General features: G+C 28.9%; 1 protein-coding gene across 4 annotated transcripts in view; it reads left to right on the top strand.

The window, feature by feature from the left end:
* Positions 1-18,978, top strand: part of LOC145331020 (voltage-dependent calcium channel type A subunit alpha-1-like) — a 172,473-nt gene that overhangs the window by 139,282 nt on the left and 14,213 nt on the right. For 2 of the 4 annotated variants that reach the window (XM_080175614.1, XM_080175613.1), the window contains 14 exons: positions 4,976-5,086; positions 6,236-6,319; positions 6,822-6,836; positions 8,775-8,891; positions 9,353-9,418; positions 10,232-10,323; positions 12,567-12,661; positions 13,107-13,245; positions 14,713-14,787; positions 15,556-15,663; positions 16,321-16,390; positions 16,710-16,784; positions 17,517-17,571; positions 18,627-18,733. In XM_080175614.1, the coding sequence (XP_080031740.1) occupies positions 4,976-5,086; positions 6,236-6,319; positions 6,822-6,836; positions 8,775-8,891; positions 9,353-9,418; positions 10,232-10,323; positions 12,567-12,661; positions 13,107-13,245; positions 14,713-14,787; positions 15,556-15,663; positions 16,321-16,390; positions 16,710-16,784; positions 17,517-17,571; positions 18,627-18,733 (1,209 nt within the window). The remainder of the gene's footprint in view (positions 1-4,975; positions 5,087-6,235; positions 6,320-6,821; positions 6,837-8,774; positions 8,892-9,352; positions 9,419-10,231; positions 10,324-12,566; positions 12,662-13,106; positions 13,246-14,712; positions 14,788-15,555; positions 15,664-16,320; positions 16,391-16,709; positions 16,785-17,516; positions 17,572-18,626; positions 18,734-18,978) is intronic. The other 2 variants (XM_080175615.1, XM_080175616.1) reach the window with 1 other exon arrangement.

The following is an 18,978-nucleotide window of genomic DNA, read 5'->3' as shown; positions in this document are numbered from 1 at the left end:
ACTCTAAATTGAAAATTATATATTATCTCTTAGTATTAATATTTTTTTTGTTGAACTAATTTGATTTTTAGGGTTATTATAAGATAGTTAATATAAGATTGAATTTATTTTATGTTTTGTTAAAAGCTGTATTAGTCCATACTTTAATATCATATTCTTTGTGAAGTATCTATTACATACTTAATAGCATATGTGTGTATGAAGAGTATGAAGTAACTACATATTGTAAGAAAAAAGATATTTTTATATTATGTAAACAAACCTGTATAATAATGCATAGACTAGATAATATTGTTCCCAGTATATTGAATGATGGTAATCATTTCTTTATTAGACAGCTCAGTCTGATAGAGGGTTGTAGATATACCAATATATGTTGATATATATTAACACACCATCATAAATGTTATTAATAATTTATAACCATATACAGGGAGCTTCCATAAAATGCTTTACATGTTTTCTGTAAACCAACCTATGTAACAAATTTATAAAAAAAAATTGACTACTAAAAGGGAAAAGACACATTAATAATTATTGAAAATTATTTGGCACCTGTTCTACATAGAAATGTAAATATTCCCTTTAATAACCAGAATTATTTGAAACATATTTTAAAAGTACAAATATCTTAAAAATGAAGTTTATTTCATTGTTTCAAAGAATTCTATTTTGTTTATTGTTTTTTCATATTAAAAGCACTTATTGTATTTAGGTGTTTCCCTTTATAAATGTAAAACATTTAAAATTCAAATTCATTTCTGCACCTTTTTGAAAAGAGTATTTTTAAACTTCTTAGTAATTTGTTTTGTTAAAATCCTTTATTGTTTTATATAAAGATTATATAAAAATTCTGCCAATACATGACCTAAATTCCAAATATCAAAATATTGGCTATACTCTAAAAAAAATATTTCTGACTTTAAAATTTTTGTTACACTTAGCTTTAGAATGATTTTTCATGGATCTTTTTTTAATTGTCAAATAAAATTCACAAATTTGACATTATTGACAGTTTAAATTAATTGTATGAAACAAGGAAGAAAATATAAAAAAATAAATTATAAAAATTCCTATATAAGAAATATTTTAAAATTTTATGTTGATATTCTAAGAGCTTTCAAGGACATTCTAAGTTTGATCATTTTCCATCATAAAGGATATAAAAACAAAGTTTAGGGTTTAATGCAACCTGATCATTAGAAAATTTCAACCTCAAACTTTGAAACATTATCATTAAGGCTCTCCTTCCTTGAGGAATTTTAAACTATAGAGTATAGTAAACCTACATTCATTATCAAATTATTATAATTAGATTTATAAAAGATAATAAAAAAATATTAGTTGTAGAAAATTTCAGGATATGAGAAATATATAATAATGTTAATAGATTGAAGAAAATATTTGTTCCTTAAAATATAATACAGTAATGAATACTATTTCAAGAATTGGACCATTACTATTTTTATGTTGAATTGTAATTCCCCTTTTAAAGAATAATAGGATAGAAATAGAAATATTAAACAGTATTTTAAGGAAAAAAGACTTTTTTCAACCTCCTAACTGTGTAATCTAGAAGAAAGACACAAGTTTATGTGAATCAACACAACAATAAAAACAAGAATGTAAAAATAAAAGAGCCTTGTACTAGTGTGTGAGATAAAATAGTCAATGTGTACTCTTAGAATTAGGCTTGTCAATTAGAGAAGATAAAAGAAGGAATAAAAACACCCAGCTAGAACAATGGTGGAGATGTAATTTTGTGATATCTAGGAATTAGGAATAATCAATCTTAAAAGTAATTGATAGAACATTAAGCTAGAGTATAGCTCTTAACAAATAATTTGCTGGAGATTTTGTTTAAAATTTAGAAGCACAAAATTTTTTTTCTGTAATTATGTTCTAGAATTTTTTCAAAGAATGATGATTCTTGACCTTAGGGGAATGTGTGTGTAATAAGATGCTATATCATTATCAACATGTTGTTTGGCAACATTAGATTCATTAGGTGTGGCTCAGACAAAGCATTACAAAACATTGGATAATTTAGATATTTAAGAATATCTTTTTTATTTTTTTTTATAATTTTTGTAGATTTTGTAATGCTTTCAAAGAAACACTATAGACAATACTTAGAAGAAAGAATAGTAAATATAAAATTAAGTAAAAGATGATATAATTATAAAATGATTATTTCAGCAATTAAAAACCCTCTATGAGGATTTTATTAGATATGTATCATAAATAATCCTGTAGTAAATAATTTGTGTAACCCTTAGATGTAAACTATATGTATCTCAACCAAGGTCTATGTTATTAGAGTCATTTAACTTTTTAAACAGCATATTTTTCATAAAAATTGCTATATATTTTTAAAAGTTAAAATGGCTGAAGTAAATGTAAATTAAATTTTGCCCTAAAGCTTAGATATAAAAAATTATTAGATCTATGGGAAAATTAAAGTATATTAAGATTAATTAGGATTTTTGATAGTTCAAAGATTAAGTGAGTATCGTACTCATCAGTTGTAAAACAGTAAATATAAAACCTTTTATTAGACATAAATCATAGAAAGCATTAATTTTAGAAGTATGATTAATAAGAACAATACATTACATACCCTCAAAAATTATTAAAATACTGCTAATTATTATACCTAAACCTATATCATTATTTTCTGCATTACACAAATAATTAACCATAATCAAAAAAAAGAAAAAAACTCATAAAGTTACAAATTTTACATTATAGCCCTTTAATTGAACTATCCCTGTTATGCAAAAGTTTTAGCTAATTATGAAGCCTTATTAATATATTGAAGGAAAATGTGTGAATATGAGAATATCTGATTTAATATAGTAATACTATATTATACTGTCCAGTCAGGATAAGATACCAATATCCAATAAATATTATTGGTATCCCTAGCCATCAACATTAACATCAACTTAGTTAAACACTAAATATGCATTTTCCTATAGATCTAATAATTTTTTTTTCACACTTTTAACAATCAATAATTAATCAGAAATCCTAATTTTGATTATTTCAACAAAAAGCATTTATTAGTTCATAGTAGGCATTCTTACACTTAATTCAGGTATGTAATTTGTTTATAAGTCATCATGAATTAATGTATGATATAGTTTAAATTAAAATAATTAATCAATAAACATTCTGATTATGACTTGATTGTGTCCAACCTAGGCTGCACTGAGTAAAAACCTTTGTATTTTAGTTCTATGGAGCACCAGAAGCATATTTACTAAGTCTTCATTACATGAACACACTCTTTACTGGTCTTTTCACTCTTGAGTGTATTCTAAAAGTGCATGCTTATGGAACCAGGGTAAGATGTTCCCCAAGCATTTCTTCTTTTTTTACTCTCTCACATAATTCTATGGCATGCTTTTAATGCAATTCTACAGAATGTGATTGAACATATGCATGTGTCTTGTGCATGATTCATTTCTTTTTGTCTTTGTGTATCCTTTTCAATTATTTCAATTATAAGTGCTCATAAAGTTTTTTTTTCAAAGAAAAAGAGTAAACATATTTTGTGTGTAAGCAAAAGCTTTTAACTCAAAGCTTTTTTTACAAAACAAAATTTATATTAAACTTTATGAACTCTACTTTATAGATTTAGGAATGAGAAAATCAAAAGTAATAAAAATTCTTACAAAATGAATTTAATAATGTTTCAAAAAAAGATTTTCTAAAAGTTTGAAGAATCAAAAGACTTAATACTGTGATAGTACTTTAAGAAACTAATACATGAATAGTTCCTTATTGTTATAAGTTGATACAACAATATAAAGTTGGAAAAGTTAATGTGTAAGAATATGACTTCACAGCTTGATGTTTAGATAAGCATCATTAATATAAAGATATCATGTATCTTCAACTCTGTTTATAATATGTAGTAATGGTCTCTTTTGTGAAGCCATAAATATATCTTACATTTTTAAAGAACAGAAATAGATTTCCACAAATAAAAGAATTTATTTTTACTAAAATCAATGACTATTTTAGTCCAAAATGAAAAAAAAGAAATTCAGCTTTTCATTGAATAGTCTAATCTTCAAAAAAGACTTTTTACTTTAAGATAGTTGCATGAAAATAGATAGTATAAAGTATCCAACCTTCCCCTTTGCAACCTTTCTTCCCTGAAAAATGCAACCAATCTTTTGCATTTTGTGTGTTTATACATGAAAATACAACATTTACCTGGAATATATACATATTTTACTACTGCTGCTATTCATGCACATATTCAATGCCATTATATTAACAGGTTCAACTTAAAAATTTATGCAAAGTCAAAACCTCAAATTTTTAGTTTTTAACCTTTATTTTCATGATATTTTTAAAAAATTATTTTATAAAAAAAAAAAAAAACTTTTAATTGATTTATTTTTAAGTTTGGCCACTTTTATATACTTACATTACATTACAGTTCTAATGTTACATAATATAATTATATTATTTACTTTATCTGCATATGTATTCTATACTTCAAGTTTTGGACATACAAGTTATTATCATATTATTATTATTTATTATTGCTTGGTTATTGATTATTATTATCAAGTTTAAGCTTGTGTTGTTATTATTATTATTAACTAAGGTATTTAAATAGAATTTCTTTGTTAACTATAACATAGTAATTCTATTGAATTTGATAATCTTTTAAAATTAATCACATATAATTAATAGGCAAATTAAAATATGCATATCATGATTTTAATAGATCATCAAATTTATTATGTTTTGGTCTCACTTTTATCTAAATAGTTGCCTTCAACCCCTCCCCCCCCCCCCTTACAAACAAAAAATCTAAAATAAAATGCTAGAGAAATTGTAAGTTCCCTTTCTATAAAGCAGTTATTTGGCCTCTAAAGAAGGTTTTATTGAAGAGACCACTTTCTTCTCTCTTTTAAGTTTGCTACATATAGTTTTGTCCTTGTTATTGTAGTTTCACGGTTCACCGCTTGTGTATACAGACATTCTGTCCTACATGAACCTTACCTTCACGTTCTTCTTCTCTATTGAGTGTGTCCTCAAGCTGATTGCCTTTGGACCAGGGGTAAGCATTTTAACAACATTTGTTTTCTTTGCCAGGTAATTGAACCAGCTTTTAGTGTCAATTTGAAAATAAACATTTTCGCAAAATAATCCTTCCACTAATTTTTCATACTGCCCGGCTGCTATGCTTCCTATAATAATGAAAAACCTTGTAAGTATACTATATCTAAAAAAACAAAAAATTCATTAACTATATCCCTTAATCCTGATTTTGAATCCCATTTAATGGTAACCTTATTGAATTTGATATACTTTATCTTATTCTAAAGCATCCCTTTGTTTGTTTAAGGAAAAAAATCACTTTTTTCTTTTTGAAACCTTTTATCTCATTGCCCAAAAATGCTAGATATTTGCCTTGCTTTTTCAATACTTTAAAATCTAATGGCTCAAAATCTTACTGCATTGTCTTCAAGGTGAGTATGCTTAATGTGTTTTGCTTGTTTAATTCTTATTAATGCATATACATACTTTTTAATGATATTCTTCTTTGATACTTCATGTTTATCTTGTTTTACTGCATACTTCATTAATAATTAATTAATAAAATTATTTAAATTTTGGTAATTGTTTTTTAAAGAAGAATTTGAGTGAAAAATTCAGAATGCTATATATTTTTTTATGCTTAACATTTATTGGGTTTAACAGTAAAAAAAACTTTGGAATGAGAGGGTGAATTTATTTATAATGCTTTTGATAGTGCCTATAAAAATAACGTCATACTGGCCTAACATTGGTCCATTACAATATATACTGTCCTGCCATTGGTAACTTAGTCTTTGTATTGGCCTATCATTGGTTATTTGTATTGTATGACGTAATATTTTTATAGGCACTATAAATAGCTTCTTTATTAATATTTCTGCTTTTTTAGCATGTAAGTTCATTGAATGTTTTAATCATTATGAATATAATAACTACATTTCAAACATCTAGGTTTTTTTTTAAATTCTTTCATCTTTAAAAATATAATGTGCAAATAGAAACAAACCTAAAATGTATATTTAAAATTTACAGTGGGAAAATTGGAATTGTTTCATGTTAAACATTTTATTAAATCTTATTTGTTGTTTTAATTAAACACCTCAAAATAATTCAGGTTTAGGTTTTTAATACTTTTATTTTTAAGCAATAACTATTTATTATTTTTTAGAGCTATTTCAAAGACAACTGGAATACTTTTGATTTTATCACTGTTGTGGGTTCTATTGTGGATGCTCTAATGGTTGAATTCGCGGTAAGTTGCAAAACAAATTGTTCTGAAAAAATACCTCTCTATTTGAAATTTCAACCCCCAAAATTTCAATTTTATTTTTAAAAGGAAAAGTAAAAAATTTTCAGGGGGATGTAATTTTTTCTAGTGGCGATTTTTCTGAGGAGGGTGGTGGTACCCTTATCCCTAATAATTTAAGCCTATGAGAAGATACATTGAGAGCAGAAACATATCGGTTTAGCGGTTAGCGATATCCATCGGTATACACGGACAGACACAGATCCTGTTACTTTTATAAAAGATAACATGAATTTGGAACAATTTTGAACCAATGTCCACCAAAAAAGATAATTTGAATTTTAAATACATTTTTTCATTAAATATTTTTTGAAAATTTGTATTAAAAATCACTAAATCTGCATATTTTTGCTAAATTATCATCTTTGTAAATACCTCTTTTAATTTTAAAAAAATAATTATGAAATGCAAGGTTTAATAAATATTTATCTATTTTGTAAATATTAAGGGTGCTTTGATAGGGGTAAGTGTTTTTATAATCAGAAATAAAAATTTCTCTATACTTTTAGCTAAAATCAATACTTCACAAAATTTACACTATGTTGAATAAAGGGATAGGATTATGACTCTGCAAGAAAAACTATTTGTGCATCATTTATATTAGCCACAAAGGGGGGACATTTTTTCACGCATTTTTCGTAAAGTTGTGTGTAAACTTTTAGTTAAATGCGCTCATTAAGAACAGTTTGACTTAATAAGCGCATTTGACTAAACGCTTACATTAAACTTTATGGAAAATACGCGAAAATTAATGACCCCCTTTCAGTTACTTACTATAGCATATAGGCTAGATAATCTTGATGAAAATGGTACAAAATAGTTTTTCTACAGGTGTCAAATCCACTCCCAGTTGACTCACTCACCACCTAGCACTACCGCCTAGGATAACTAATTAATTAATCATTTTTTTCAGAGTTTCAGTAATGTTAATGATCATATTTCATTATACTTCACTTTATATTTAGAGGCTTTGGTAAAAAAAAAAGAGGAGAGGGTTATTTATATTTAAATATCTTACCAATTTATAATGGTAGCCTATGCCTCTATACCTACTTCACCCGTATTTAGTCAGTTTAATTATCCTTTGAAAACAGCTGGGAGTTTGAAAAATTAAGTTTTTAATGTTCTAATTAAAGATTTGGCTAATAGGGAGTTTTTTAATCAATTTTGTTTATATCTATTTTTTTTGAAAGTCCAGCTGTTTAAAACTTTCAATGACCTTAAAAACTACGTAGATAACTGCACATTAAGCTTAAATAATATTTTTAATTTGCAGTTTAATTATGTAAGTTGGTTTTAAATTTTATCAATGCCTGTTATATTAGATAAATCTATCTAATATTTTAAGATATTAATTTTATGACAAAATACCTTTTAAATGAATTGCTTCTTGTAAAAAGATAATATGTTTTTTTTAACATCCTGGTTGGTAATAAAAAAGAGTTTGCATCGAATAAAAGTAATGAAAAAAGACCTTGTTTAAATCTTTGATTATGACAATAAAAAAATTATATTTAATTGTACCTATTTATAGTGACAGAAGTAGGTACAAAAATATTTATTATTTCTTTAAAGAGTTGATTTTGTTTTCTATTTTTGTCCCTTATTACAAAATTCAAGAACTTTATTTTAGTTTTTAGTTTATTTAAGTAAGTTTACAGGTATAAACACTATAAAAATTATTGTGTTAAAGTATCTTTTTTACATCATTATGCATTCTCAATTTTTAAAATATCTTTAACATTTTAAAGATGTAATACTTCACACAAATATCTTTTTTTTTACATATTTACTTGAACTACATAAAAGTCTGAAGTCAAGATTTAATGATAATTATATTATTTTGTAGATTTGAAAGTACGTCAGGTATGAAATACTTCTGAGCATTGAGATACGTTTGAAAATAAAATCATCTAATAGCAATTTATCGCATCGTATTATAGACAGCTTTCAGCGGATATTTAATTAAAATATGCGGATATTTGTTAGCCCCGTAGGGCCAAAGGCCAAAGGCTGGTATTAATTTTATGATTTTTATTTGAAATACGTGGAAAATTTACCGTAATACGATACTATATGTATATGATTTTTCATTGTGGCTGAGAACCCTTACTGGAAGAGAATTTTTTTAAAAAATCTTAAAAACATCAGAGATTTGAGTACATTTATAAAATTCTGACAAAATTGAAATTATAATACTCTTATTTTTGTCTTAACTGGGTAAGTAATTTCTTTAAGTTCAATCTTTTTTTTCAGAAATTCAAATTTGACCTATTTTGAGTGATTTATGATTTATTTGAATTTCTCTTTTTATTTTTACAGAAACTTAATATGATTCAAATATGTCAATATATATACCCTTAAAAAAAATTTATTTAGTAAAATAGATATTTTTTACTAGAAAAACTTCATCAACGTGGGTTTTCTGCGGTTGTTTCGTGCGGCTAGGCTGGTCAAGCTGCTCAGACAAGGATATACAATCAGAATTCTTCTTTGGACTTTCATTCAGTCTTTCAAGGTAAGCTTAACATACCTAGATACAATAATACAGATTGGGAATTGGGTTTATTACTCTAGTCCCTAAAGTCTTATAATAACCTTTTCTTATTAGTTTTCTTATCAACTTTGGGGACTTTAATTGAATTTTGATTGGTTGGTTCTTTATTTTGAGTGTCCAAACGTTTCCCATACTAATTGTAATCTGCAGAAGGGGTGATTTTGTGTATCATCATTGGGGATGTACTTCATTTCATCTGTTATTTTCTTATCATTTTAGATCCATGGAGATATCTCAGATTAGTTTAAATTCCAGAATATTTTCAACAAATAATACTCCAATGATTAGATTCTTTTTGAATTGAGACTGAGAAATTCGAGTTGCCACATGGGGACTTGAACTCAAACTCTCACTACTGTAACTCAGCGGGTTACCATTTGAGTTGGTTGTAAAGTGTAGCTACTAACAATTTTGTATTTTAGGCTTTGCCCTACGTCATCCTGTTGATTACTATGCTCTTCTTTATTTATACAATTATTGGCATGCAAGTAAGTTACATTTTCAAACATTTTTAATAAATCTTTTAACTACAGCTGTGTAAAAATTTGAATATTAATAATTTTCTGTAAAATATACAAGCCAAGAAACTTCTTATAGTGCCTATAAAATAATTGACGCCAGACAACACAAATGACCAATAATAGGCAAATACACAGACTAAATTACCTATGGCAGGCCAGTATACATTTAATTGACCAATGGTAGGCCAGCAAGAAGTCATTTTTTATAGGCACTATAAAAAGCTTTACAAGTCAAAATTGACAGCTCCTTTGTTAGTTATATAGTAAGAACTATTATTTCCATAGGTAGCGTAATAATGTTAAGCTAATATATTTCTATAATTAGTAAATAATGAGAGTAAATACCAAAATTGAAGTTGTAACCAACAACTGAATTTTAAAAGGTTTCGTGATTTTTGAGGGCAACGCATCGTAGTAATGACGACCTTTCTAACTGCTCCCCAAATATTATTTTAGATTTATTCCGCTTGTTGGCTATAGCTTACACCAAACTAAAATGAAAGATGAGAGTAGTTTATATGAACATTATATAATGTTTCTAATAAATCACTGACGGACTTTAAAAAAATTCAAACACAGTATTTTTAGTTTTTTTAGTGAAGATACTCTACAAGTCATTTTGTGAGCTTGTTACAAATTATCGGCATATACTTGTCTTATTCTTTGGTTTAAAGTATTTTTTGAATGAAATTTAAATAATTTAAACTGTAATTACCAAGAAATAATCATTCAAGACTGATTATCCAAAACCATTAATTATAACTTTGTCCTTAATGTTAGGTATTTGGGAATATAGATTTTGACCCTGACTCTGAATATAACAGACACGCACATTTTCAAACATTTCTGCAGGGCCTCATGGTCCTATTTAGGTAAAGTATTTATATTCATTTCTATTATTATCATCCTTGTTTAAATTACGTCAGGTGTTTGGGAACATTGATTTTGATCCTGATACGGAGTATAATCGCCATGTACATTTTCAAACTTTCCTACAAGGTCTAATGGTATTGTTCAGGTGAAATATAATATCAGGAACAGCAACAAACAATCTAAAAAGAAGATGATAAACAAAGCCTAAAATTCAAACTAAGAAAGAAAATTCATAGAAGGGGTATTAAATTTGAAGAAAAACTATCTTGCCTTAAATTTCTTGCTTTTCAAATATGTTTTTTTTTCAATCATGGCAAGCTTTTTCACGATGAAATGTTTATACAGTTTTAAAAAGTCTCAATAAAAATTTGGGATCATGGAAAGAAAATGAAGTAGCGGATTTCGTCGTATTTTCACAGCACCTTTTCTCCTATTTTTAGCTTCTGTGGTGGGCTCCAACCCTGCGGGCAGGGGCGTCCAAGCTTTTTATTTTGGGGGGGGATAAAATGGCGCGCGAAGCGCGCCGCAAATTTTTTTTACCCCCCCCCAAAATTTTTACCCCGGGGGTAAAATTTGCTTGGGGGGGGGTAATTACCCCCCTGAAATCTGTTGGCAGGGGTAAATTTAGTTTACCCCCCCCAAAATTTACCCCCGGGGTAAAATTTTTGGGGGGGGTAATTTAAATTTGATTAAATATATAGTATTAAAAATGCGCGCGAAGCGCGCAAAAATTTTTTTTTTTAAGATTTTTTATTTTGGGGGGGGTATTTACCCCCCCAAAATTGTTTGGGGGGGGTAAATTTTGAATGGGGGGGGTAAAATGAAAAAAATTTTGGGGGTGCCTACGGCACCCCCAAAATCGTTTGGGGGTGGTAATTGCCCCATTACCCCCCCCCCTTGGACGCCTATGCCTGCGGGGCCTATTTCCTAACCCCGTAAGACAATAATTAACATTTACCTAACCTAACCCAAAATAACCTATCATAGGCTACTGAGAAAATACGACGAAACAAACTACTTTGTTTTCTATCCATAATCCAAAGTTTCGGGAAAAATTTGTCTGCTTGTAGAAAATCTAATAATACGAGAAATATCACTTTGATTCAAAACCAACTTTAAATTTTGACTGCTTTGTTGGAATTCTTCTTTTTAGAATATTTATTTCTGATCTTGTATACTATAGCACATAAACACGGACTGAAATCTTAAATATCAGTCTCATAGCAATACATCTCAGTGAGTGGTAGCCTTTCGTTTAGTTCTCATGTGAACAGTATTAAATAAAGATAAAACTTTTTTCTTAAAATTTGACTTTAAACTTTAATTGCTGTTCAAATTTCATTATTTTACACAAAAGTAAACCAACACTATTAGAAGCGTGCTAATATAAATCACTATAAAATATAGAATATTAGAGTTTTGGGCTAAATTTAGTTTATAGTGTGTTATCATTGAAACATAAAGTGAAAATATTGGAATGAATAATATAAACACATCATTTCAGGTCATTATTAGTGTGTGATTTTTATAGTAAATCATAGTTCACCATCACCATAAAGTATCATTAAATGTTATATATGTAGCAAATTTGCTGGATGGATCCGCTTTCGGTTTATTTCTGCTGGATTAAAACCGTTCTTTAGCCATACAGAAAAAATTATCGTATCATATTACAGACAATTTTTCTTTAAAAGAAAATAGATAAAGGATTAATCCTTTTTTATTGGCCCGTGTTTTTGGCCCCTTGGTGACAACAAACATTAAATTATAGCTTCATAATTATTCTAAATAATTCTGGATCATGGAAAGAAAACGAAGTAGTGGGTTTCGTCGTATTTTCACAATAGCTATTCCCCTATTTTTAGGCCATGTGGGTTGGCTCTAACCCTGCGGGATATATTTCCTAACCCTGGGATCATTAACATTTACATAATCTAACCTAACCTAAATTAACCTATCCAAAACTACCGCTGTGAAAATACGACGAAGCCCGCTACTACGTTTTCTTTTCATGATCCAAAAATCTGAGTATCACTAGATTATTATAAAATATTTTTGTATTTTTTCACATTTATATGGGAATTCAAATATATAAAGAACTTGAAGTTAATATTCATAAAAAAAATTCAAATTCTAGTTGCATTAGTTATCCAGTATTATATTTCATCACCATTATATAGTCAAACATAATTATTAAGGTTTTATTTTATATAAAAATTAATATTTTTGGTTAAATTTGTAGATGCGCTACTGGAGAGGCTTGGCCCATGATTATGTTGGCTTGTGAAGCTGGCAGACCTTGTGCCTCTGGAGCCATCAGAAGGAATCAAACTACAGGTATATTGCCTTGTTTTGTAACTGCAAGCAAAAATATGTTATATTTGCGATTTAAGTGCCTTGCTATCACAGAACTTCCACTCCTTATTTTTGAAGAAATTGAAATTTAGGTAGGGGGGAGGCTTTAGTTTGTTTGATCATTACTTAAGAGCAGGTTAAGTTATATATTTGGTATTGTGTATCTAAGCACTTTTATATGTATAAAAGGACTACCCGCAGGTGTTATTCAAATGGAAAGACTACACCCTCCCCTTGTTTTCAATTTATTTGAAAATAATATAGGGAGTTTCAGACCTTGAAGGAAAACGTTGTTCTTTTGAAAAATATTATACATACTGTTTCTTTTATGGTGAAAGTTAAATAGCCTAAGGCCCATCTAAGGCTTTTAAAACATGATTTAATGACCCTTTTAATCTTTAAATAACATTTTTGTAAAATATTGCAGGTGAACTGCTGGATCCTGGTAAGACCTGCGGCTCCAACGTGACCTTCATCTTCTTTGTCAGTTTTGTCTTTCTCTGCAGCTTTCTCATGTTGAACTTGTTCGTGGCTGTCATCATGGATAATTTTGATTATCTTACCAGGTATTAAAATACAAATTATTGAGTAAACAGGGATTGCTTCCAGGGATCTAAAGGCATACGACAATGGCCGATAAATTGATTGATATCCCCAAAGATGATACAAAAAATTAACCCTTCAGTAGATTGAAATTAGTTGTTGAAACGTTTGAATACTTAATGGTCCAACTAATCCTTAAAGTTGTTAAGCCTACGAATAACAAAACGTTAGTATAAAACTTTGGGGACTATTGCAATAATCAGCCCATTCTCTCTCTCTCTCTCTCTGGATTGATTTTTTCAAATGTACTAATTTCTTTTAATTTGTAGCTTAAATCATTCATCCAATATTAATGGATTTTTTAAAATTCTTAAATATGACTTTTGGTGAACCAAGGCAATTGATAGCGGTGTGCCAAACCTTCCGACAAAGATTTATAACTTTATAGTAATATATATGAGCTAAAAGATCCAATTGTAGAACACGTCTACTAGGTCTTTTTAATAATGTACATATATCTAGCTTTCTAAATTATGAAAGTGATATGAGTATATAAATAACGTATGTAACTTTGTTTTAATATATAGTTCAGAGTATTTACATATTAATCATAAAATTTTCTGTCACTTGATCAAGAAAGACTTTTATGCAATTTCCAAAGTTTTTAATCCGAAAATTCTAAGATTGGCCATTAAGATTTCATTCTAAAATGCGCAAGATTAGAAATTCAAACTTTTTAATTGTCTTGTTATCAAAATATAATCTTATAGAGAAAGTTTTTTTTCAAAAGTGGAAATAGAAAAATAATCAAAAAAGTTTTTGATAGAATATTGATAGAATTGTCTGTTGGAAACGAAAACTTGATGAGATTTTTATTATTTCTAGAATTCATTATTTCTGATATTAATTTAGAGAATCATTTATTTTCTGTATTTATTTTTGTTTTTATCTACGATAACTAAACATTTTCTTGAATAAATTGGATCAGAAATACAAAAATAATTATGAAATTTTATTTTATTATTCTGTAGCATTTATTTTAATAACTTCTGAACTGATTGAGTTCTTATATACGTCAAGGGGTGGTTTAGGCTATTATTCTGTTCTTCACTACCCTTCTCTACAGAGCCCTAAGGTGCTAAGGCCGCAGCCGCTAGTTTGGTATATTTCAATGGCTATGGTTTTCGGTTCATGAAAGATTGATTGAATATTTATTTCAGAGATTCCAGTATTCTTGAGGCTCGTCACCTGTACTCATTGAATATTTATTTCAGAGATTCTAGTATCCTTTGGGCTCGTCACCTGTACTCATTTATTATTTATTTCAGAGATTCCAGTATTATCGGGGCTTGTCACCTGGACTCATTTATTATTTATTTCAGAGATTCTAGTATCCTTGGGGCTCATCACCTGTACTCATTTATTATTTATTTCAGAGATTCCAGTATCCTTGGGGCTTGTCACCTGGACTCATTTATTATTTATTTCAGAGATTCAAGTATCCTCGGGGCTCATCACCTGGACGAATTTATCAGAATCTGGGCTGAATATGATCCAAGTGCAGAGTAAGTCTACGGATTAACCCGCGACTGTGGCGTAAAACGTAGCACATCCTTTCATTGTTGGGAAGGTGATAGGTTCGAATCTCGACTCACACCGCGCCATAACAAAAGACGTCAAAATGGTTTCTATTGAAATATAAAAAAAACGCAGTTAAAAGATTTCCTGATTTTTTTCCAATAAATTTATTCTTGATGTTATTACTTATGGATGTTGTTTTCTTGCTTTCTTTTACTATGTACTATTTGTCAGGAAGATAGGTAACATTGGTGGTTAAATTTATCTCTTTTTCTTCCCACAGCAGTTATTTAAGGCGCAATATTAAACATAAGACTATAAGGGTAAGAATATCTTAATCGATTGACCACTAACAAATCTTTTAAAATTTTCGCAAATATTCTAAACAAAGAATTCAATATTTCAAAAACAATTGTATTCATTACATAAAATTGAAATATGAATAAATTAGATTAGTTTTTGCCCCCCAGGAGTTCAAGTTAAAATTACAACAATAGCAACAAGTTTAAATTAGAATATAAATTAGATAATGCTCAAAAGTATGAAACAAACATCTTGTGTTTATGTTAATTCAGTCAGAATATGAATTCTTCAAGATATGATAAAAAATTTATTCAAATTTGTAATATAAATTAAAGGGTATTAATCTAAAAACTTTTTACTGAAAAATCACGAATTACGTCATATTAGAATTATGGACTATTCTAATATGACGTCATTTTTATAGACATTTAAAAAAACTTCATTTTTTGCAGGGGTCGAATATATTATTCTGAGATGTATGACATGTTGAAGAATATGGATCCACCGCTTGGATTTGGAAGCAAGTGTCCGGATAGACTTGCATTCAAAAAATTAATTAGGTAAGAAAAGCAAATTATATTTAAATGATAACATTTTAATTAATAAAAAAAAGAGTACTTTGCAATTTGTACGGGTAAAATATCTAAAAATTTAGCCGTAAACAAGGTACTTGAAATGTCAGAGGTAAACCCTAGGTTGTGTAGAATTATTTGTAAAGCATGCCATGACGCTTCTATGGACACATTAACATCGATCCCAGTTCATCCCTAGCCCATCTCAGGTCAAATCTTAGGAAGGTAATATCTGCCCTGGAAAAACTTCGTCTTCTTTACATGATCCCAAAACTTTTCTGTTATTAACTTTGTATGTTATCATTATTTTTATTTTTTATTATTAAATAAAACAAGTTTTAAATAAATTAGAAAAAAATATTCAACAAAGCTTCAACCCATGCATAATAGGACAAAAAATATTATACATTAATATTGAATTTTTTTGCTATAGTCCCTTTCGTGGCAACGCGTTTCTTCGTGTTTTAACAGTAGCTTTTCTCCTTTTTCTGCGGAGGGCTCTAATCCTGCGTGGCCAATTGCCTAACCATGCGGGGCAATCACCTAAACCAATACAACCTATCAAAAGCCATTTTGAAAATACGACGAATCGCCCCTTAATGGGCGTTACCACGAAAGGGACTACACCTAAATTTTTACTTTTAGAATGAATCAACCCATAGACGAAGATGGAACCGTACATTTTACAACCACACTTTTTGCTCTGATAAGAGAGGTAAGATTTCTCTAATTTTCAATTATGAAAAAATTGTATTTAAAAGTCGTATGACTATATATTGTTTAGATAGAAATATGTACTGTGTATAATTCATATGAAAAAATACTCAAAACGCAGCTTTTGCTAAAAATATAAAGGTTTTACGATGATTGAGTGTCAAGTGCTTTGTGAAAGTCAAACTGTATCAAATTAAGATTTTTTATAAGATAAATTTTAAAAAAACTCTTTGAACTGTGCCTAAATAATATTAAATCAAAACATTTTGATTTTATCAGTTATTCAACAACTATATGTGTTTAAAAGTTTACCAATTTAGAATTTGAGTATAAAGATGCGAAGCGCGGGAGAAATGGATCAAGCTGACGCAGAACTTAGAGCAACTATTTGTAAGGTAACGAAAGATTTTGAACCTTTAAAATAGAGCCTATAAAAAATGACGTTATACTGGCCTACCATTGGTCAATTTAAAAGTATACTAGTCTGCCATTAATTTAGTCTGTGTAATGGCATATCTTTGGTAACTTGTATTGTATGACGTCATTTTTATAGACACTATAGAGAGCTTCACAGATTTTATCCAATTATGATAGTTAAATAACTTCACCTTTGGTAGATTTTAAAGTTATTGGAGGGAATAGTTACCAAAGACATAAGGAAGATCATTTCTAGTTCTTTGTCACCTCTATTTCTCTCTAACTATCTACCTCTCCTTACCTATCTATCTTACTCTCTCTTTGTCTATCTGTAACTATCTCTCTCCCTCTCTCTCTCTCTCTCTCTCTCTCTCTCTCTCTCTCTCTCTCTCTCTCTCTCTCTCTCTCTCTCTCTCACTCTCTCTCTCTCTCTCTCTCTCTCTCTCTCTCTCTCTCTCTCTCTCTCTCTCTCTCTCTCTCTCTCTCTCTCTCTCTCTCACTCTCTCTCTCTCTCTCTCTCTCTCTCTCTCTCTCTCTCTCTCTCCCTCTCTCTCTCTCTCTGTAAGGCATTAGAATATAATTAATTTTACACGCTCCCCGCAAGGGTATGGCCTAGACCTACCAATCTTAAAACAAAGACAAATAACCAACCTACATATAACACACTTAAACAGAGTGACATAACTTCTAATTATTTATGAATATTTTAGGTTTGGCCGTATGAAGGAAAAGACAAAGTAGACCTATTAGTTCCACCACCTGATGGTATGCACTTTAAGATCTCGGAAATGTCTAAATAAATTTATTGAGTATTATCTTAGTAGCAAAAACTACTCATTGCTTTTAAAATTATATATGGTGCTTAATTTTTCTTAATTGCAACATTTTCTACGAATAAAGGGTGTTAAAAAAATAACCGATCGCTCACAATTTGAACCACCATAAGTACTTCAAATCTTGGAGATAGACCCCATAATGTTTAGAGTTTTTGATGCGGCATGTAAAGACCTTTCTTTAGACACCTTAACAAGGTTTCTAACTCAATCTATGCCAATTTGACATAAAAAAGACATTCCCATCTAACTTTGAGGCATGACGGCTCTGTCTATTCCTAGTTCTTGATGATTTCCAGGTCTTTCTTTTTGATGCCAAATTGGCTAAGATTGTGTTAGAAACCTTGTTAGTGTCTAAAGAAAGGTCTTTACATGCCCCATCAAAAACTACAAAAATTATGGGGTCTATCTACAAGATTTTAAGTACTTATGGTGGTTCAAATTGTGAGCGATTGGTTTTTAAAAAGACAAATTTGTAATAAAATATGCACTTTCGGTGTAGGGCAAATTTCTCAGCAAGGGCTAGGTCTTAAGCTCTAGGGCTCTGGAAGGGTAAGTAGATTCAAAATTCAATATTGTTTTCTCGTTGTCATTGCTTGGGCATGAATTGTATTATTTTTTATTAGTTTTGGACCAAAACTGTAAGGTTTATATTGAAAAAAGTGAAGCGATTGGTTTTTATTTTAACACCCTTTAAGTGTATTTTATGACAGGAATCTAAAGGATCAAGACAATGGCCGATAAATTAATGTACATCCACAATAAAGATTCACAAAATTACTCATTCTGTAGATTAAAATTAGTGGTTGACACATTTGGACACTCAACTAAATGAACCAACCAATCAAAATTCAATAAAAGTCGGTAGTTTTAGTCAACAAATTTGAAAACGTTATTAAAAGACTTTTGAAACTATTGTAATAAACAGCCCAATGTCCAATTCCTTTCTGATTTTATGAGCATAGCTTGATTTTAATTTATTTTCAGAAATAGGAAAAGGGAAGCTAACAGTGGGTAAAATCTACGGCGGTCTCTTGATATTGGAGAACTGGAAAACAACAAAATTTGGTCGGCTGCCCTCATCTGAGAGACCGGTAAGTTATATAAATAGAATTTAGATACATATCATAATATTAATTCTATACTATTATGCAGATAACAAAATAAATTATGATTATTTTCAATAATGTTAAACTTATCTAGAGTTATAAATTTTAGAAGTAAATTTAAAGTAATTTCTTATGTACATAATTAATTCTCCTTACTTCAAATTAAGATTATAATTACTACTTTATTTTAAACATATATTATTTAATTTATATTATTTGAAAAAGTAAAT

This window comes from Acartia tonsa, chromosome 11 (assembly GCF_053477335.1).
Source record: "Acartia tonsa isolate MP-2025a chromosome 11, ASM5347733v1, whole genome shotgun sequence".
Classification (NCBI taxonomy): Eukaryota; Metazoa; Arthropoda; class Copepoda; order Calanoida; family Acartiidae; genus Acartia; species Acartia tonsa.
Note: the sequence above shows the minus strand (reverse complement) of the source record. Positions and strands in the feature narration are given on the sequence as shown.